The sequence below is a fragment of the Mirounga leonina genome, unplaced genomic scaffold, assembly GCF_011800145.1.
Source record: "Mirounga leonina isolate KUSES-001 unplaced genomic scaffold, KU_Mleo_1.0 Mir_115, whole genome shotgun sequence".
NCBI classification, from domain to species: Eukaryota; Metazoa; Chordata; class Mammalia; order Carnivora; family Phocidae; genus Mirounga; species Mirounga leonina.
In genome coordinates this window covers 2,473,787-2,496,415 of record NW_023270268.1, presented here as the reverse complement: position 1 = coordinate 2,496,415, position 22,629 = coordinate 2,473,787, and the positions used below count along the sequence as shown (strand labels likewise).

Sequence of the window (22,629 nt, the reverse complement as noted above, 5' to 3'; positions counted from 1 at the left end):
CGCTGTCTCTCTCTGTCAAATAAAAAAATAAAATCTTTAAAAAAAAAGTCTTTAAAACTTAGATTTGTAAATATGTGGGTCACTCTTTTCAATTCACTGCTTTATTCAGTTCTTTTTCTTGAATATGCTTTAAAATGGAACTCCAGGGGCGCCTGGGTGGCTCAGTTGGTTAAGCGACTGCCTTTGGCTCAGGTGATGATCCTGGAGTCCCAGGATCTAGTCCCGCATCGGGCTCCCTGCTCGGCAGGGAGTCTGCTTCTCCCTCTGACACTCCTCCCTCTCCTGCTCTCTCTCTCATTCTCTCTCTCAAATAAATAAATAAAATCTTTAAAAAAAAAAAAAATGGAACTCCAAAGGTTTCTTGTCAAAACTTTAACTTCTCTGACATTAAACAATATGAAAAAAAACCTTATTTGATTATCAAGTTACATGTATGCAGAAGAATTTGATACTGGGCGCCTGGGTGGCTCATTCATTAAGCATCTGCCTTCGGCTCGGGTCATGATCCCAGGGTCCTGGGATCGAGCCCCATGTCGGGCTCCATAATCAGCTGGAAGCCTGCTTCTCCCTCTCCCACTCCCCCTGCTTATGTTCCCTCTCTCAATGTGTCTCTGTCAAATAAATACATACATACATACATACATACATACATACATAAATAAATAAATAAATAAATAAATCTTTTTAAAAAAAGGAATTTGATACTTGGGTATTCCAAGTGTATTTACTGGAAATTAAAAATTAGAATAATTAATCATATTACCTTTCTTGGCCAGTGTCAGCTACTATGTCCTACTAGCAATATACAACTATATACATACATGTTTGTGTGTATATAGCATGTTGTTTTATACATGTATAGAGATATATGGTATACCTGTGTGTCTATGTATGTGTCTTATACAAGTATTGGTGTTAGAGTTTGAGTCTTAGGAAATATCTACAATTTTTTTTCCAGCTTTATTGAGATATAATTGACATATCCCAGTTTCTTAATTGATATGAATATTGCTTCATCTAGTCACTTTAATTAGTAGGGGATTTGTATGTCCTTTTATTTTTCTTTCCTTTTTTTTTGTTGTTGTAGGTCTTTTTAAAGAGTCTTTTTTTCTTAAGTCTTTATTTGTCAGAGAGAGCACAAGCAGGGGGAGTGGCAGGCAGAGGGAGAAGCAGGGGAGCCTGATGTGGAGCTCGATCCTAGGACCCTGGGATCATGACCTGAGCTGAAAGCAGACACTTAACTGACTGAGCCACCGAGGCACCCCTTTAAAGAGTTTTTCAATGAAGAGTGAAATATATTTGGAAATGAATGTATAGTTTTAAAGCTGATAAATAATTTTGTCTGTTTTTTTGTCTTAGGCTGGAAATTATGATGCCTGTCTGCAACACCTTGCTTGCCTACAAGAAGTAAACAAAGATGATTATAAAATAATTTTGAATACAGCAGTGGCTGAGTTTTTTAAAAATAACCAAATGACAACAGATAGTTTGAGACAAACACTTAACCAGCTGAAGAATCAGGTGATATGCAAATGAATTTAGCTATAAAAATACTGTGGTATTCTCTCAATTGTGCAATAGAAATACTTAAGGAAAATTAATAGGACATGTCTGATATTGATAGCACAATTTCTAGTGTATCTAAAACACTTGCATTAATTTTATAAAATTATTATTCCAGGAAATGGAAGGTATGTTGTATAATTTTATTTTCTATTGTATTTTTAAATTGAAAAGAATAGATTAATATACCAAATTTGAATGAGCTTTGGAGTGTTGAGAAAAAATTAAAGTGGAAATATATGAAAAAGCTTAACCGCTGAGATTATCCTTTTTTTATAACTGCAAAGATCTGATTATTTATAATGTCAAATTGTTTTAGCACTTTGGATCAGGACATGATTAATTGATTAAATAGAAGATATTCTGATTCATATATGGTTTGGGGCTTGTCTTGGTACATTGGTCATAACAGCAACATTTCTCACATCACAGAGTTAGAGCTTTGATAGTCAAAAGGGCTGATGATGAGGATGATAATAGTATCAGATAGCAGACATTTATTGCTTATTATGGAACAAGGCCCTGCTAAGAACTTTGTATGCAGCATGTCACTTATTCTTCCCAGTAGTCCTATGAAACAGCTACGATAATTTTTCTCATTTTACAGATGGGAAAGCTGAGGTACAGATAGCTTGTATAAATTGTCCAAAGACACAAAGCTCTTAAATGAAAAGAGCTCCATCAACCCAGTCCTGTTTGACTCTAGGGTCTGTGCTTCTGATTACTGCTTCATACTGTAGAAGGTCTTAAGACCTTTTTGAGCGCCTGTCCTTGTTCGTGAATACCGCTATATAGTAATCACCCTAATATGTGATATAGTTAGAAATAAGTGACCCCTTCAGGGTCTTCATAATTTTTTATAGGAGTAAAGCTACTTTACAGTATTACCCTAAACGTGGTATTGTTAGAAATAAGTAACCTGTTCACGCTCTTCCTAATTCTTTACAGGAGTGATTTTTCAACCCTATTATAGTTCCTCAATGAAAATGAGAATAGGGGCGCCTGGGTGGCTCAGTCGTTAAGCGTCTGCCTTCAGCTCAGGTCATGATCCCAGGGTCCTGGGATCGAGCCCCGCATCGGGCTCCCTGCTCGGCAGGAGGCCTGTTTCTCCCTCTCCCACTCCCCTTGCTTGTGTTCCTGCTCTCGCTATCTCTGTCAAATAAATAAATAAAATCTTTAAAAAAAAAAAAAAAAGAAAAAAGAAAATGAGAATAATAGGGGTGCCTGCCTGGCTCAGTTGGTAGAGCATGCAATTTTTTTTTATTATTAACATATAATGTATTTGTTTCAGGGGTACAGGTGTGTGATTCATCAGTCTTACATAATACACAGTGCTCACCATAGCATGTACCCTCCCCAATGTCCATTACCCAGCCCCCCCATCCCCCCACACCCCTCCACTCCAGCAACCCTCAGTTTGTTTCCTGAGATTAAGAGTCTCTTATGGTTTGTGTCTCTCTCTGGTTTCATCTTGTTTCATTTTTTCCTGTCTTCCCCTATGATCCTCTGCCTTGTTTCTGAAATTCCACATATCAGTGAGATCATATGATAATTGTCATTCTCTGATTGACTTATTTCACTTAGCATAATACCCTCTAGTTCCATCCATAGAGCATGCAGTTCTTGATCTCGGGGTCATGAGTTCAAGCCCCACCTTGGGTGTAGAGATTACTTTAAAAAAAAAATAAAAGAAAATGAGAATAATAGCCAACGTTTATTAAACACTTATGTGATTCCAAATTCCATATTAAATGCTTTTTATGTTTTATCTCATATAATCCTCACATTCAACCCTTAAGATAAGTACTTGTTACCTCAGTTATAAAACTGGGATTTAGGGAGCCTAATAATTTTAATTTATATAGCCAGGAAGGGGAGGAGCAAGATTTGAACCAGACTGTCTGAGTTGTTTTGTTTTTTTTTTTTAAAGTAAACTCTGCATGTGGGGTTTGAACTCAGGACCCCAAGATCAAGAGTTACATGCTCTACAGACTGAGCCTTCCAGGCACCCCCAGACCATCTGACTTTTGAGCCTGTTTTCATAGCTACCCCAGTCTTCATAAATTTAGATGATATCACATTTCTTTATTTCTCTAGTCTTAGTAACTGTGACTTTATCTGGAGCTCCAGAATCAAAGGAAAGATGATGTTTGTGGATATCTAGTACACATGTCCTATGACCCCATAGACTGTTTCTTCCAGGGAACATTTATTTGGTCTTTGAGCACAAGTTCATCCTTAAAACCCTATTTTAGAGTAAGAGACTCCTGCAAACTTCCTATTAAGCCAAGAAAACTGCTTTTTGAAATCCTTTCACCAGTCCTAATTCTTTTTTTTTTTTTTTTGCTTTCATTCTTGATAAGGCTGATTCAATAATCCCCCTCACGCCATCCAACTCTCTTGCGTTTCCTAGAAGTGTTTGTACCTGTGTCTCCTAGCTTTATCTAAATCACACTTCCATTCAGAGTCTTCTGTCCTTGGCATAGTTACATACCTTTACAACCTATTCCATCTTTATTAATATTTTATCTCATTTAATGAGTAGTTTTTGTTCTGGCTGGGGCAAATACTAGATGTTTTTGGTAAGTCCTAGAAGATGTTGCTGTTATTTATGTCATATGTTCAACCATTTTTGCTTTGTTTTGGTTTTGTTTTTTAAGAAGAAAGAATTTATTTATTTATATTCTTCATTTGCTAGAGAGAGAGCAAGAGAGCACTCACACGCGCACACACAAGCAGGGGGAATGGCAGGCAGAGGAAGAAGCAGCCTCCCTGCTGAGCAAGGAGCCCGATGTGGGACTCAATTCCAGGACCTGGGGATCACGACCCGAGCTGAAGGCAGATGCCTAACCGACTGAGTCGCCCAGGTGTCCCTACTTAAATAAAATCTTTAAAAAAAAAAAAAAAACAAGTCTTAAAAACAGACCCATAGCAGTCCCTGCCATTTGACAGCAAACTCCCAGCGCCCAGCAACTAGTAATCTGCTTTGTCTATGTATTTGCCTACTTTGGCTATTTTGTATAGGTGAATGTTCAACCATTTTTGAATCCAAAATTCCTTAATTTGTCCCAAACCCCCTTTTCTGGCTAAGAATTAACCCTTTCTTAGCTCATTCTCTCTCCATTATATTGCTACCAAGAAGTACTATTTTTCTTAGTCACTTGAAGACTATGACTTGGTAAGTGAAGATTATACAGAACCTGCAAACTCAACAGAGATGCAAGTGCTTGTGGTCAGAGAGGACCAGTTATTAACATTTGAACCGCCCTGTCAAGCTCACCATGTGGATGACGGAAGTCTCAGGTGTCTGATTACAAATTACTCTGTCATGAACCTTCTGCTTCCTTGCCATCAGCCAAACCAAGGTTAAGTTCATCATGTATATCAAAGTCCCACTGCTTAATATAGGGAAGTGTCAGTCTTTAGAGTTAATTATTTAACATTGCTTAATAATTTGTTCCAATCTTTAGGGGCACCTGCGTGCCAAAGTTGGTTGGGAGTCCGACTTTTGGTTTTGGCTCAGGTTGTGGTTTCAGGGTCATGAGATTGAGCCCCATGTAGGGCTCCAAGCTCAGTGCAGTGTCTTCTTAGGACTCTCTCTCCCTCTCCCTCTCTCCCTCTCTCCCTCCTCCCCATGCACTCTCTCTCTCAAATAAGTAAATCCTTAAAAAAATAATTTATTCCAATCTTAATAGTGGCAAAGAAAAATTAGTTTTAATACAGATAGATTTCCAGTTTTGTGTGTTAAATGAAATTACAGAATGTTTGCAAAACTTGATTAAAATTTGCAAGCCTGGGGTGCCTGGGTGACTCAGTCGTTAAGCTTCTGCCTTCGGCTCAGGTCATGATCCCAGGGTCCTGGGATCGAACCCCCATCGGGCTCCTTGCTTGGCAGGAGGCCTGCTTCTCCTTCTCCCACTCCCCCTGCTTGTGTTCCCTCTTTTGCTGTGTCTCTCTCTGTCAAATTAAAAAAAAAAAAAATTTTGCAAGCCTATTCCTACAGCTTAGGGAGGGGATATGCAGGTAGTCATTAGCTTTAAAATGCAAAGTGTTGTGATTTTTTTTATCTGGTATCAGATGTGAATGTTAGTGTTTTAACAAAGCCATTAAAAGCCTATTTTTGTTGTTTATTACTTTAAATATTTTTTTTTTAGTTATATGAACAAAACCTGAAAATAAGAGGAATATCAGAAAATATACTCCCTAGCTATAAAGCCTTGGGCAAGATAATTAAGTTTTTTTGTGCTGGTCTCCTTATTTATAAAATGGAAATGATAATATCTATGTCCTCAAGGTATCTTGAGGATTAAATGAGGTAGTCTCTATAAAAGGTTTAACATAGTGGGCCTGGCACATAATTAAGTAGTAGGCTATTGTTTATTGTTTAAATTTTACTTCAGTTTTTACAAAATGAAATCAAGGTTATTTATACATATGTTGTGTGTGTGTGTGTGTGTGTGTGTATGTATAAAACATAGTGCATACAGGAAAGGTCTTTTGAGTTTTGCCTACTGCCAGGGAGGCTAGAAAGTAGGGGACCGTCTCGGAAGCCATATTGGCAGTTAAAACATTGACGGTATCTTCACAGTGGCAAGGAAGAGACTTGCCTTGCTTTGTGCTAGGTACTACATAAAGTCCATGAAAATGTTTTACTTAATGGAATTTTATTATGAATAAAATAATTTTGAATATATGAGAATTAAAATCTAGAGGTCTTGTTGTAAATGGAAAAATTCAGAATAAGAAATGTTGGCCTATGTTTCTGTTTATTCATATAGATTCTTTCACTTTTGCTCTTTATTTTCTTACTGTTGTGAGAACAACAACGATCTTTGTTGATTGTTTCATAGGTCCACTCGGCTGTTGAAGAAATGGATGGATTAGATGATGTTGAGAACAGCATGTTGTATTACAATCAGGCAGTCATTCTTTATCATCTGCGGCAGTACACAGAAGCGATAGCAGTTGGTGAAAAACTTTACCAGTTCATAGAACCTTTTGGTATGTTCTGTAAAAAATTTCCCTATCATCCGGGGACTTGGGTGGCTCAGTCAATTAAGTGTCTGACCCTTGATCTCAGGGTTGGGAGATCGAGCCCTCTGTTGGGCTATGCACTGGGCACAGAGCCTGTTTGGGATTCTCTCTGTCCCTCTCCTTCTGCCCCTCCCCACTCTAAAAAAAAAAAAAATTCTCCCTATTTACAGTGGCCTCTGGTACTTTTACGTAGTTAACCTAAATTAGGGAGTTGTCTGTTAGTATTTAAAGAAAGAAAAAAAGCTGTGTAGGTTTTCTTAATAGCTAGAAAAGATAAAAATGACATTTTTAGATGAACCCAGGTTTTCTTTTAGCATTTCCTCCCCACTCCTCAATTTTTTTTTTTTTAAACATCTCATCTACTCATTTGAGAGAGAGAATGAGCAAGAGAGAGAACATGAGCAGGCGGAGCAGGAGAGGCAGAGGGAGCAGTAGGCTTTCCACTGAGCAGGGAGCCCGATGTGGGGCTCGATCCCAGGACCCCCGGGATCATGACCTGAGCTGAAGGCAAACACTTATTTGACTGAGCCACCCAGGCACCCTGCCCACCCCTCAATTTTTAAAAATGACTGTTAGAAATGATGTTTCTGATTGGAAAGACTTAGTGATTTTTGTTTTTCTCTGCTCTTTGAATACCACCTAGTGTACCCAATCCATTCTTACTTGAGTAGTGTATTAAGGAGTGTTTGGGGATGTTAAGGGACAGTGAAATATTTTGTCCATTGCCTCACTGACGTTTTTGTGGGTAATCAAAGAATAGATAGTACAGACTATGCTAGCTTTTTTGGTATCTTAAGTTACTTATCTTACAGTTACTAGCCTTGAATAAGTATAGTAAGAAAGGTGAAGGCAAAGGAACAAAGAGGGAGCAAATAAAGCAGCAAAGGCAGACTCAGGAAATGGTTGTTAGAGAGGGCTGTTTGTTTCCAGCCCACAAGCAGTCAGATTTCAGTTGTGATTCACATTTTTGTCTTTTTCTCTATTACTTTCCTTTAAATTCAAAACACTAATGCCGATTCCTGATTTATAAACGCCTGATTGCTGATGTGGTCCCCACAGGACAAGAGGTGGAGTGTGATGGCTCCTCTGTGGGGCTTTGGGAAGAGTTACAGGGTCCCCTTTTGCTGCCAACTGTTGAACAGCTGCTTGCTGTGGATCCGGGGGGGCATTTTCAAGGTGTTCCTCTTCTGTGTTGAGGGCATGGTGGCTGGACAGATTGGGCAGGAGAAACACCAGTGGTGAAGATGGGGTAAATTGTGACCTTTCCTTTTTATAAAGCTGGAAATCAGAATTATACTTCTAGGATGACACAGATGTGTTTTTCTGTGAAGTGGGGGGGTGGGCGGGAGGGTTGTTTGTTTTTTGTTAAGTAATCTCTACACCTAAGTGGAGCTTGATGACCCTGAGATCAAAAGTCACACACTCTACCAACTGAGCCAGCCAGGTGCCCCTGTAAAGCTGGTTTTTAGAATTTCTGAAACAGTTCATGAAATCCTGTTAATCTATACTGTGGCTGAGTATGGAATATAACAACCAACTAGGTAGAATTCAATTTTTTTTTTCTTCTTTGGAAATTATTATTGCTCTTTTATTTATTTTTATCTTTTATTTTTTTTAAAGATTTTATTTATTTATTTGACAGAGAGAGGGAACACAAGCAGGGGGAGTGGGAGAGGGAGAAGCCGGCTTCCCGCGGAGCGGGGAGCCCGATGCGGGGCTCCATCCCAGGACCCTGGGATCATGACCTGAGCCGGAGGCAGACGCTTAACCAACTGAGCCACCCAGATGCCCCTATTGCTCTTTTAATTTATAAGTAATTTCTACACCCAACATGGGGTTCAAACTTAGAACCCCAAGATCAGGAGTCACATGCTCTTCCAACTGAGCCAGCCAGGCACCTCCATTATTGTTATTTTTAAAAACGTTACTATTTGAGGGATGCCTGGGTAGCTCAATTGACTGAGTTTCCAACTCTTGGTTTCAGCTCAGGTCATGATCTCAGTGTCCTGCGATTTAGCCCCGCGTCACACTCCATGCTCATTGGGGAGTCTGCTTGTCGATGCTCTCTCTTCCTCTCCCTCTGCCCCGTCCCAGCTTGTGCACACTTGCACTCACTCTGACTCTCTAAAATAAATAAATCTTTAAAAAATAAAAATAAAAATATTACTACTAGGTTCTTCTACAACATGTATTTATTGAGCATATACTGTGGACCAAAACTGTCCTGGGAAAGGGCGCCCGGCTCAGGTCATGGTCCCTGGGTTCTGGAATCGAGCCCCGCATCAGGCTCCCTGCTCGGTGGGAAGCCTGCTTCTCCTCTCACTCCTGCTTGTGTTCCTGCTCTTGCTCTCTCTCTGTCAAATAAATAAATAAATCTTTAAAAAAAAATGTTCTGGGATGTGAAGATAATGCAGTGAATGAAATAAAGAAAGTCTTTACCCTCATTATGCTTATATTCTAATGGGAGAGAGAACAACACAATAAATATATATATTCTGAGGTAGCTGAATGCCATGAAGAAAAGCTAAAGTTGGGTAAGAGGATAGAAATGGATTGGGAACCTTATTTTTATTTATTTATTTATTTATTTTTTAAAGATTTTATTTATTTTTTTGACAGAGAGAGACATAGCGAGAGCAGGAACACAAGCAGGGGGAGTGGGAGAGGGAGAAGCAGGCTTCCCGAGGAGCAGGGAGCCCGATGCAGGGCTCGATCCCAGGACCCTGAGATCATGACCTGAGCCGAAGGCAGACGCTTAACGACTGAGCCACCCAGGCGCCCATGGAACCTTATTTTTATTTTTATTTTTTATTTTTATTTTTATTATTTTTTTTAAGATTTTATTTATTTGAGAGCGAGAGAGAGAGACAGCGAGAGAGGGAACACAAGCAGGGGGAGAGGGAGAAGCAGGCTTCCCGCGGAGCAGGGAGCCCGATGCGGGGCTCGATCCCAGGACCCTGAGATCATGACCTGAGCCAAAGGCAGACGCTTAACGACTGAGCCACCCAGGCGCCCGGGAACCTTATTTTTAGATAAGGCAATCAAGGAAGGCCTGGGATAAGACAGTATTTGAAGAGACCTGAGTGAAGGTAAGAGGTGAGCCACATGGCTCTTGAGGAGGAAGGCATTCCAGCCAGAGGTGATAGTATATGCAGAGAACCTGCAACGAGCTTGAGTTTAGTGAGAGGAACAGCAGAAGTCCGTTGGGACTGGAACTAGGTAGGGAAAACAGAAGCAAATGAAGTCGAAAGTAGTGAGGGGCAGAATAGGTAAAGTCCTGTGGCCTAGGTGAGGACTTAACTGTTTTAAGAGTGGTGGGTGACCTTTGCGCATCAACCACCTTGATTTTAGTTTTAAATGGAATCCACTCTGGCTGCTGTGTAAAAGCAATAATGGAATCAGGAAGACTTGTTAGGAGGCTCTCTTAAGGGCTTTTGAAATTTCTGTTCTTGATTTTAGCATTTTTTAGACCTTATTTTTCCTTTTTTCTTCTGAAAGGAAAAGAAAATAGTGTTGTGATATACCAGGTTACCCTTCCTTTCTTTTTGGGCTCTTCTTCCTTTGAAGTCCTTCTTAGAGTTGGAAGGAATCTCAAAAGATCACCTGGCTCACCCCCCTGCCTTTAGGCAGGTGAAGTATTCTCCCCATTTTATAGGTCGGCCAGCTGAGGTCTAAAAATTAGCTCAGTGATGTGTAGAGGCCACATATCTAGTAAGTAGCCAAGCGAATACTGGAATTGAGGTTTCCTTCTTCCTCAAGTAAGATTCCTCATTTCATGTGTTGGTGTTTGGTAGATATTTTGTCAAAGGAGGATCTGTCACTAGGAACCCTACAATGAGAGGCCTTGAGATGCAGAATAGAATAGCATTGGTGGTATTGTAAGTTTTCCATTTGTGGCTCTAGGTGATGAACAGTCATTTAAATAAAGACTTAGTCTTTGCTCTTAACTTTTTGGGGAGGAGTGGTCTGAAATGTTCGTTTCACTTTGGATTATAACTTTTCTTTTCCTGTTTTTTTTTTTCCCAGAAGAAAAATTTGCCCAAGCAGTGTGTTTTTTGCTTGTAGACCTATATATATTAACCTATCAAGCTGAGAAAGCTTTGCATCTTCTTGCTGTCCTAGAAAAAATGATTTCACAAGGCAACAATAACAAAAATGGGAAGAATGAGGTAAGTGTTCTGAGGTGATCAGATTAAAATTTGTGGTTAATATTTGGAGTTATTAAATATTTTAACAGCTTTATTGAAATATAATTCACTGTACAGAATGGTTGCTATGGTTAATCATACCGTAGTATTACATACTTGAAAATGGCTAAGAGAGGGCGCCTGGGTGGTTCAGACGGTTAAGCATCTGCCTTCGGCTCAGGTCATGATCCCAGGGTCCTGGGATCGAGTTCTGCATCGGGCTCCCTGCTAGGCGGGGAGCCTGCTTCTCCCTCTGCCTCTGCCTCTCTGACTCTCATGAATAAATAAATAAAACGTTAAAAAAAAAAAAAAAGAAAAAATGGCTAAGAGAGTAGATCTTTAAAGTCCTCAGCACAAGAATAAAAACCTTTTGTAATTGTGTATAGTACAGTGATAGATGTTTTTTTTTGTTTTTTTTTTTAAAGATTTTATTTATTTATTTGAGACAGAGAGAATGAGAGACAGAGAGCATGAGGAGGAGGAGGGTCAGAGGAAGAAGCAGACTCCCTGCCGAGCAGGGAGCCCGATGCGGGACTCGATCCCGGGACTCCAGGATCATGACCTGAGCCAAAGGCAGTCGCTTAACCAACTGAGCCACCCAGGCGCCCCAGTGATAGATGTTTTAACTAGACTTATTTCATAGTATTTACAAATATTATTATGTTGTATACCTAATAGTATTTGTCAGTTATACCTCAATTTAAGAATTCTTATAATAAAAATCAGAAGAATTATGCCTACCCTCAGGCGGCCCACAGTCTAGGTAGGGAGAGACAGATGAGTTAAAATTTTGATTAATGGGGCAACTGACTGTTGCTCTACCAACTCGATAGAGCATGTGACTCTTGATGTCAGGGTCGTGAGTTCGAGCCCCACGATGGGCATGGAGCCTACTTATTTAAAAAACTAATTTGATCAGTGACCTTAAAAAGCAAATATAATTCACATCTACAAAATTTAACATTTTAAGGTGTATAATTCAGTGGCTTTTAGTATACTCACTGAGTTGTAGAACTGTCATCACTATCTAAATTCCAGAACGTTTCATCACCCCAAAAAGAAACCCTGTAGCTGTTAGCACTTTTTCCCCTTCCCTCAACCCCTGGTAACCACTAATCTACTTTATATCTTTATGAATTTGACTATGCTGGACATTTCATATAAATGGAATCATACAATATGTGGCCTTTTGTGATTGGTTTCACTTGGCATAATACCTTCAAAGTTTATCAAGTTGTAACATGTACTTCATTCCCTTTTCATGTACTTCATTCCTTTTTATGGCCATATAATCCTCCACTATGTACTTTTGCCACATTTTTTTTAATCCATCAGTTGATGGTCATTTGGGTTGTTGTCCACATTGACTTATAAATGATGCTGCTATAAACATTTGTGTACATATTTTTGTGGTGGCATATATGTTTTCATTTTTCTTAGGTATATGTTTAAGAGTGGAATTGCTGGATCATACGGCAGTTCTATGTTTAATCTTGGGAGGAACTACCAGCCTGTTTTCCAGAGTAGCTACACCATTTTACATTCCTACCAGCCTTTCATGAAGGTCCCAGGTTCTCCACATTCTTGCCAACCTTGTTATCTTTTCTTTTTTTTTAAGATTTTATTTATTTATTTGACAGAGAGACAGCGAGAGAGAGAACACAAGCAGGGGGAGAGGGAGAGGGAGAAGCAGGCCTCCCGCCGAGCAGGGAGCCCAGTGCGGGGCTCGGTCCCAGGACCCTGGGACCATGACCCAAGCCGAAGGCAGACGCCCAATGACTGAGCTACCCAGGCGCCCCCTTTTTTTTTTTTACACTGTAACCATCCTAATGGATGTAAAGTGGTATCTCATAGTGGTCTTAATTTCTGTGCTTACTAAGGGTGTGTGTTTGCATCTTTTCATGTGTGAAATGTTAGTTTTATAGAATGTAAAGATTAGAATTAAGACAATAGAAATCCATAATCTGGATAAACAGGGCAGTTTTTTTATTTAAGATTTTATTTTTTTTATTTATTTGACAGAGAGGGACAGCAAGAGAGGGAACACAAGCAGCGGGAGTGGGAGAGGGAGAAGCAGGCTTCCCGCTGAGCAGGGAGCCTGATGCAGGGCTTGATCCCAGGACCCCCCGGGATCATGACCTGAGCCGAAGGCAGACGCTTAACGACTGAGCCACCCAGGCACCCAGGGCAGCTTTCACTAGAGAAAATTTCATCATTTAAGTTCTTCAGAAAGAGTGCATGTTTATGACATATTCTGGGATAAGAGACTTGGTGTACATTAAGAATACTTTTTAGATCTCATGGGGTTTTTTTTTTTTAAAGACTTTATTTATTTATTTGAGAGAGAGAAACAGCATGAGAGGCGAGAGGGTCAGAGGGAGAAGCAGGCTCCCCACTGAGCCGGGAGCCCAATGCGGGACTCAATCCCAGGACTCCGGGATCATGACCTGAGCCGAAGGCAGTCGCCCAACCAACTGAGCCACCGAGGCGTCCTCATGGGTTTTCTATTTTTAAGATTTTATTTGTATTTTTAGTTATTTATATTTTTGAAGATTTTATTTGAAAGAGAGCGTGCACACATGTGCGAGTCGCGGGGTGGGGCAGAGGGAGAGGGAGAAGCAGGTTTCCTGCCCAGCAGGGAGCCCAATGTGGGGTTTGGTCCCAGGACCCCAAGATCATGACATGAGCCGAAGGCAGACGCTTAACTGACTGAGCCACCCAGATGCCCCAAGATTTTCTTTTTAAGTAATTTCTACACCCAACGTGGGACTCAAACCCACAACCCCGAATTCAAGAGTCACAAGCTCAGCTGACTGAGCCAGTGGAGGTGGCCACCATGAGGTGCCCCTCTTGTTTGTTTTGCTTGTTCTCTAGTTGTCAACGGATGGTCCTCTCTTCCTGTCCCTGTCCTTTTGTTAAAAAAGGAGTTATTTGTAGAAAACAGATTGTTAATACCTTTCTTTCTACCTGTTTAAATTCTCGAGGTTTAAAAGTAAGTATCTAGGGTGCCTGGGTGGCTCAGTTGGTTAAGCGACTGCCTTCGGCTCAGGTCATGATCCTGGAGTCCCGGGATCGAGTCCCATATCGGGCTCGCTGCTTGGCAGGGAGTCTGCTTCTTCCTCTGACCCTCCTCCCTCTCATGCTCTCTGTCTCTCATTCTCTCTGTCTCAAATAAATAAATAAAATCTTTAAAAAAAAAAAGTAAGTATCTAGGGAGCCTCGGTGGCTCAGTCATTAAGCGTCTGCCTTCTGCTGGGGTCATGATCCCAGGGTCCTGGGATCGAACTCAGCGTTGGGCTCCCTGCTCAGTGGAGAGTCTGCTTCTCCCTCCCACTCTTTTTGCTTGTGTTCCTTCTCTTACTATGTCTCTCTCTGTCAAATAAAATCTTTAAAAAAATAAAATAAAAGTAAACATCTAGCATTATTTTTTACAATTTAACAGGTGTAGATAGAAAATAATTCAGTTAGGGGCGCCTGGGTGGCTCAGTCATTAAGCCTTTGGCTCAGGTCATGATCCCAGGGTCCTGGGATTGAGCCCCGCATCGGGCTCCCTGCTCCGCGGGAAGCCTCCTTTTCCCTCTCCCACTCCCCCTGCTTGTGTTCCCTCTCTCGCTGTGTCTCTTTCTGTCAAATAAATAAATAAAATCTTTAATAAATAAATAAATAGAAAGAAAATAATTCAGTTAAATCATCTTAGCATTATTCCTCAACACTGTGTGGTAAAATACTTTGTTTTTATATTCAGTATATAAGAGAGTTGATAAAATAAAATTCCGTTCAAAAGATGCTGTGTCCTCTGCTAGATACTAAAGTGACAAAAATAAAAACCTTATAGTTCACACTTCGTGAGAGAGGAGAAAGATGGGGAAGCATCTGTCCAGGGACTGGGAGGAAGGCGAGTAGGGACGATTTTGGAGAAATTTAGGGGCGCCTGGGTGGCTCAGTCGGTTGAGTGTCCGACTCTTGATTTCAGCTCAGGTCGTGATCTCAGGGTCAAGAGATCAAGCCCCACGTAGGGCTCTGTGCTCAATGCGGAGTCAGCTTGAGATTCTCACTGCCTCTCCCTCTGGTCCTCTCCCCCGAAATAAATACTGATTTTGGAGAAGTTTGGATGTTTGATTTGGGCCTTGAAAGATGTAATATAATTCAACTAGTCAGAAGCAGAAGGGTGGAGCAGAGTAACTGGCATGGCAGAGAAAACACAGAAGGTGTGAGAGTGGTTACATTGGAGGAATTTCTGGTAACCTGAAATGCATAGTACACCTGAAAAATGTAGATATAGGAGATCAGGAGATGAGATTGGCAACTCAAATATTGGTCACATTGTGAAGGATTTTGGATATTACTAGGAATCTAGCATATGATGTTGGCAGTGTTTATACCAGAGTAAGTTTTTAAGAGGGAAATGACATGGGGGTACCTGGGTGGCTCAGTCTGTTAAGTGTCTGCCTTGGGCTCAGGTCATGATCTTGGGGTCCTGGGACTGAGCCTGACGTCAGGCTCCCAGCTCAGTGGAGAGTCTGCTTCTCCCTCTCCCTCTGTCCCATACCTCCCTCTTTTTCTCTCTCTCTCAAATAAATAAAAATCTTTTACAAAAAATGTAGACATCGGGGCGCCTGGGTGGCTCAGTCGTTAAGCGTCTGCCTTCGGCTCAGGTCATGATCCCAGGGTCCTGGGATGGAGCCCCACATCGGGCTCCCTGTTCAGCGGGGAGCCTGCTTCTCCCTCTCCCACTCCCCCTGCTTGTGCTCCCTCTCTCTGTGTTTCTGTCAAATAAATAAATAAAATATTTTTAAAAAATGTAGACATCAAAAGTTTAAAAAAGGGACGCCTTGGTGCCTCAGTCAGTTAAGCATCTGCCTTCGGCTCAGGTCGTGATCCCAGTGTCCTGGGATCGAGCCCCACATTGGGCTCCTTGCTCAGTGGGGAGTCTCCTTCTCCCTCTCTCACTCCTCTGCTTGTGTTCCCTCTCTCGCTGTGTCTGTCAAATAAATAAAATCTTAAAAAAAAAAAAAATTCCTATTACCCGCTCCAGACTATTATACCTGAATCTCTGGGAGTGAGACCTGGGATTCTATAGTTTTAAAATATTCTGTAGGTGATTCAGATAAGCTCACTTGTAAATCACTGATTTAATTATGGTAAAAAATTTTTAATTTTGGTTAACTTTGTTTTACCACCCTACAGACTGGTAATAACACCAACAAAGACGGATCAAATCATAAAGCTGAAAGTGGAGCCCTAATAGAAGCTGCAAAATCAAAGATTCATCAGGTAGCATAAATTCTCAGAGAGGTTATGCATCACGTATATTTACTAATAGTTATGAATGATGAAGAATGTGATAGATCATTGAAAGCAGTAAATAATTCAAGGCATGTATATTTGTTTGGCTTTGAAATATTATAATTTAAAAGCATATTTATCCTTCTAATTGTATTTGCTTAAAATGATAATGCAGTATCTTTTCTTTAATTACTTGATAAAAGATTGAGAGAAATGGCCTGGGAATGTATTGGATGATAAAATCAGTTTGTAGACTACTAAAATTCATTCTTAATTAGCCAGGTGCAGATAAAAATGATAGGAATTAGAGAATTGCTGAATCACTGTATTGTGCCCCTGAAACTAATACTGTACGTTAATTATACTGGAATTAAAATATAAATTAGTATTTTAAAAAGTAAAACAATTGTTAGGATTTTTGCTTGGAATTTAAGTATAAATTTTATTCTACCATGTTTTTTGTTTTTTAGAATGCATTCTAAGAATACAGAAAAAATAGATTAAGATAATTTAAAACTTAGTTTTGCAAGTAACTGGTATAACTATGTTGTAAACAGATTGGGTTGAAATTTCATTTAACTAGAAAGTAAAACTACTTCAGCATGTGTAAATCCATCATAGTTCTCACATACTAGCATTTTCCTTTGATAGTATAAAGTAAGAGCTTATATCCAAATGAAGTCCCTGAAAGCATGCAAAAGGGAAATCAAGTCAGTCATGAACACAGCTGGAAATGTAAGTTTCTTCTTGATTTTTTTTTTTTTTTTTTCCAGTTTGTAACTTTTATGTCCTAAAACTTTCTTGTTTGGATAGTAGGTATTTGTCAGTCTTAAATAATTTATTTTAGTCTATTATAGTATATATATACTGTTACATATAATCCTTGACATTGAGTTGTAAAGTGATGATCATACTGTGTCTATAATTTAATACTTTTCTCTCTTAAAATTATAGCAGGCATTTTCCCTTGGTGTGTAGCCCTCAAAACCACCATTTTAAATAGCTATCTAGTATTCTGGAAATGGTTTATCACAAGTCACGTAAACATTTACTATTAGACACTTCAGGATTTTATTAGTTTATACTCAAAACATTTATTAAAGATTAACAGTTCAGCTATAGCCCAAACCTACCCTTTCCAAATGATCTTTGACTTGACAGTACCTCAATTTGACTAATGTTGCTAGAGTATTTGAGATAAAATTACTCCTTCCTTCCATTCCCTCCACTCCACTCCTCCACTGATACATAAAGTTTAAGACTGTGGAGGGAAAAGGTAGAATTGTGAACGTTCTTGATGCTTTTGGGAAAACTGTTAATTTTAAGTATGAAGTCATAAGGAGAAATAGTTTGGCTTTGAAGTATTGTAGTAGTTTGTACTACAGTTTGTAGTAGGAATGGTTCAGGATAATTGACCCTAGAAATCCTAGGCAGGATCCAGATTAGTCACTGGGTCAGTACTCAAGTGATTTTTGAGGAGAACAAATTGTAGCCAAAGTCTGAGGAGGTAGACTTGAGGCTAAGAGGGAAAAGCCTAACTAGCCAGCTAACCGTTATCAAACCTTTTTTGAGATAAAAGACATGATCCCTGCCTTAATGGAAGCTATATTCACAGGGGAGAGAGAAACAGGAAAATAAATAATTGTAATGCAGAGTAGTAGTAATACCTAAATCAGGAGGAAGTATTGCTACCCAGAATAAGCTTTGGAAGCCCTTTTTCCTCAATGACCAGGAGGCAGAGCAAAGCATGAACAAGGACTTAGAAGAAAAGCCTATAGCTAAGCTAAAGTGAATAAATGATGAGACCAGGATTCCTGATGTCCTCTTGGATGGATGTTTAGTCTGCAGATCTATGCATACCTTTGCACTCTAAATAGGTATGATACAGATGATCCTCCACTAGGAGGATTCTTAGGGGAAGTGAAACATGGTCTGCCATCCGAAATGTGATCTTTGTCACAAGCAAGATTAGCTCTTGAAAATAAGGTATTCTGTTAGGCAATTCTTCCATCCACAGAATGACACTTTTTTTTTTCCTATTTGGAAAGGCATTGGATTATTTGTGTCCCTTTGGGTTCTAATGAAGGTGCATCTGTACCCTAAAAAATAAGGGAGACCTCCAATCTCTCTAAATAGTCATTGAACTGAAGGACCTAGTTAAATTGGCTTCCAAGTAGTAGTATAATAAATGAAGACAGTCTGTTGATGATCTGCAGACTGTATTCTTATACATATGTACTGCGTGTATTTTTTTTAGGCAGACCCTTAATTCAGTTGATAAGGTGCTCTCTGATAAGGTTTAATTTTTTTAGATTGTGAAAGCAATGAAAAATTGCTGTAGTTTTTTGTGAGCATGATTTAAATGATTCACTTATGCTCTTGAATACATGCCAATACAGCAGTGTGATTATGATCTCACAATTGACATCTGAAAACAAAATATAAGCAACTTATATTTTCTTTACAGTCTGCACCCTCTCTATTTCTTAAAAGCAATTTTGAGTACTTAAGAGGCAATTATCGAAAAGCTGTGAAGCTATTAAATAGTTCAAACATTGCTGAACATCCAGGATTCATGAAAACAGGTAAAAAAAATTGTGAAATTCTAGTATTTTTTCTGGCTCTTCTGTCTTTTGTTGTTTATTTCCTATAGTGCTCTTCAGTGTGATTTTTGCTTATTTTTTATTTTTTTATTTTTATTTTTTATGACAGAGAGGGAACACAAGCAGGGGGAGTGGGAGAGGGAGGAGCAGGCTTCGCACAGAGCAGGGAGCCCGATGCAGGGCTTAATCCCAGGACCCTGGGATCATGACCTGAGCTGAAGGCAGATGCTAAATGACTGAGCCACCCAGGAGCCCCGCTAATTTTTTTAAATGAAATGTTTTATTATTTCTGCTGCAGAAAATTCTTAGAATTTATTCTATTATTTGTTTCCATTTTATTTATTTTATAGATTTATTTATTTTAGAGTGGGAGTGAGCATGGGGAGGGGCAAAAGGGGGGGGAGCAGAGAGAGAGAGAAGCAGACTCCCCACTGAGTGCAGAGCCTGAGGCTGGACCGATCCCAGGACCTGTGCCAAAACCAAGAGTTGGATGCTTAACCTACTGAGCCACCCAGGTGCCCCTATTTGTTTCCATTTTAGAAGAAGCTTCGGGGCTCCTGGGTGGCTCAGTCGTTGAGCGTCTGCCTTCTGCTCGGGTCATGATCCCAGAGTCCTGGGATCAAGCTCCACATCGGGCTTCCTGCTCTGCAGGGAGTCTGCTTCTCCCTCTCCCACCCCCCCGCTTGTATTCCCTCTCTCCCTGTCTCTCTCTCTGTCAGATAAATAAATAAAATCCTTAAAAAAAAAAGAAGCTTCACTCCTTTACTTTTCTTTCACCTCATGTATGCTTTCTTTCATTTCATTTTTTTTTTTTTAAGATTTTATTTATTTGAGAAAGGGAGAGTACAAGCAGGGGGAGCGGCAGAGGGAGAGGGAGAAGCAGGCTTCCTGCTGAGCAGGGAGCCCAATGTGGGGCTCCATCCCAGGACTCCAGGATCATGACCTGACCTGAAGGCAGATGCTTAACCGACTGAACCACCCAGGCGCCCCCATTTCATTTTTTAATACCAGCTTACAAATTATGTCCAGGATGTAAGGTCCTTGGACTTTTACTTTGTGAAACGAGATCTTTTAAGGAAATGAGATGATAATGTTTTTACTTTTCCCTTTTCTCCTGTAAAAGCTGTGACCATATTATGATTTTTTAGATTAACTATATCAAAAATATTTCTATAAAGTTGGGAAGATAATTATCGTTATCTGTTTTCTATTTCGAAAGTTTTTTAAAAATATTTTATTTATTTGTCAGAGAGAGTGCACAAGCAGGGAGAGCGGCAGAGGGAGAAGCAGGCTCCCCACTGAGCAGGGATCCTGATGGGGGACTCAGTCCCAGGACCCCGGGATCATGACCTGAGCCGAAGGCAGACGCTCAACCGACTGAGCCACCCAGGCGTCCCTGTTTAGAGAGTTTTATTTATTTATTTATTTATTTTAAGATTTTATTTATTTACTTGACAGACACAAAGTGAGAGAAGGAACACAAGCAGGGGGAGTGGGAGAGGGAGAAGCAGGCTTCCTGCCTAGCAGGGAGCCCGATGCAGGGCTCGATCTCGGGACCCTGGGATCATGACCTGAGTCGAAGGCAGACATTCAACAACTGAGCCACCCAGGTGCCCCTAGAAAGTTTTAATGAGGTTTAAGCGTCAGCTTAAGCATCCAGCTCTTGATTTTGGCTCAGGTCATAATCTCAGGGTAGTGAGATCGAGGCCTGCATTGAGCTCAGTGCTGGGTGTGGAGCCTGCTTAATTAAGATTCTGTCTCTCCCTCTGCTCTTCTCCGTGTCTAAAAAAGAAAGGTTTTTGTTGTTTGTTTTTTAAAAAAGGTTTTAATGAGTTGCTTAATACTGTTGGTAAAATGAAAGGTAAAATTTGGGGCTTTCTTTTAAGTTCACATCATTGCTATTTTATGGGGAGAAAGGGGGAAAATCCATTTATTCAAGAAATGAAGTCAAACTATTGAAAATGCTTTATCCCAAGTTTAAAATGCAAAGATGGGGACGCCTGGGTGGCTCAGTTGGTTAAGCCTCTGACTCTTGGTTTCAGCTCAGGTCATGGTCTCAGTGTTGTGAGTTTAAGCCCCAGGTTGGGCTCTGCACTCAGCGTGGAATCTGCTTAAGATTTTTTCCCCGCTCTGCTCCTCCCCCCTTCACATGCACATGCACCCGCACTCACTCTCTCATAAATAAATAAATAAATAAAATCTTAAAATGCAAAGGATGAATAAGGTTTTTGGGGATGTTTTCTTTTAGATTCTATCCAGATGCGAAGATAGAACACACATGCAGGGGCGCCTGGGTGGCTCAGTCGGTTATATGGCTGCCTTTGGCTCAGGTGGTGATCCCAGAGTCCTGGGATCAAGCCCGGAGGCGGGCTCTCTGATCAGTAGGAAGTTGGCTTCTCCCTCTCCCTGCAGCTCCCCCTTGTGCTCAAGCACTCGCTCTCTCTCTCTCTCTCCCGTCAAATAAATAAATGAAAGAAAATCTAAAAAAAAAAAAACCACACCTGCAGACATATTCACCTCCCCCCGCTTTACCCGTTCTGTTAAGTGGGGTTGTAAAAGATGGAGAAAAGCAATTTGTTCCATTACAGTTCTCTTGGATATTCTGTTTATTCTGAGTACCCATTTTTAATTGTGCTAAATTTTCATTTTTGCTGTTTTTATTGTCATAATTTCCCCTCAGAGTCCCATAACACCCAAACACCGAAATGATCTTTAAGACTAAAAATTCAGTATCCTTTGAGAAAATTTTGCTTAGGATTGTCTTGATACAGATTTCAGAATCAATATTTTTAGGCTCTACAGTGGAGTGAGGAGTAGGACATATAGTTGACTACTCAACAGTTAAGATGATCTAATGGGAAAGATTTTTATATAGTAGTTATATATTTTATGTACTGAATTTTTTATAGTTATTAATTTAAAATATTTTCTCATGTAAAATTATTTTTTGCTGCTGATAAAATACGCTTATTGGAAAAGATTCAGGAATAGAATGTTTCTTAAATTGTTCACAGTGCCACTACCAGAGGTAGCCTCCTTTAAATAAACATTTTAATGTGTTTCCTACTGTCTTCCCCAGAAGCCTACTCTTTGTCTTTTTAAAATACCATTGCTCAATTTAAGAACACATCAGAAGAAAATCTTTAGATTTTAGTATTAAGCATTGAATATCCTGAGTGTTAATTTTGTCAGTCTGATCTGGTATTTTATATCATTGTGGAAAAGACAATCAGTAAATTGTTTTGGAGTATTTGGGAAGCAGTTTAGAAGAAGAAAACTAAAGCTTGGATTGCTTTCATTACAGCAAAATAAAACCCAGAGGAATGAAGGGTTGAAAGCAACTAAAGAAAACTTGAATATTTTAATTTTGGGGGGGGGGATACTTGTGTGGGGGGAATACTTGATTTATCCAAAATGCAAGAACCATAGATTTTAGAAAAGATGATTAAATTTCACCACATAAAAATGTAAAACTTTTTATGATTAAACACACACACATACACACTGAAGCAGGTCATAAGACAGATGACACACTGGCTTTGGGGGGAATATTTGAAACAGATGTGACAGAAGGTTTCTATAACATACAGGTAACCAATAGGAAAAACATCTGTAACCAAATAAAAAAATGGGTAAAGAACAGAAAGAAGCAGTGTATTACAGGATAAGAAATACAAATGCCTAACAAGCTTGAGAAGATAGATGCTCAGCCTTAGTGATAATTAAAGAAGTGTGAACTAAAAGAACAGTGAAGACTTTAAACAGGCAAAAGCAGGATTTTATATATTGTTTAATGTATTCTTGCTACTCATTTAGTATGTTTCCATATATACTGATTCTTTCCAGTTTCTACATAATATTTTGTTGTGTGGATGCAGTGCATATAATGTTACTAATAAATATTTCTTGTTCTTTGCATTATTATATTATTTGCCCACAATTATTTAAAAATCAGA

General features: G+C 39.7%; 1 protein-coding gene across 8 annotated transcripts in view; it reads left to right on the top strand.

Annotated features, from left to right (window-relative positions):
• Positions 1-22,629, top strand: part of CNOT10 (CCR4-NOT transcription complex subunit 10) — an 81,271-nt gene that overhangs the window by 22,390 nt on the left and 36,252 nt on the right. For 7 of the 8 annotated variants that reach the window (XR_004676717.1, XR_004676718.1, XR_004676719.1 and 4 more), the window contains exons 3-8: positions 1,360-1,521; positions 6,414-6,564; positions 10,624-10,766; positions 15,972-16,058; positions 16,722-16,805; positions 18,538-18,655. Coding sequence is in view for 5 of the 8 variants with exons in the window: in XM_034991649.1 (XP_034847540.1) it covers positions 1,360-1,521; positions 6,414-6,564; positions 10,624-10,766; positions 15,972-16,058; positions 16,722-16,805; positions 18,538-18,655 (745 nt within the window). In the remaining 3 variants the exon portion in view is untranslated. Of the gene's footprint in view, positions 1-1,359; positions 1,522-4,639; positions 4,929-6,413; positions 6,565-10,623; positions 10,767-15,971; positions 16,059-16,721; positions 16,806-18,537; positions 18,656-22,629 lie in introns of those variants that run through there. The other variant, XM_034991679.1, reaches the window with a different exon arrangement.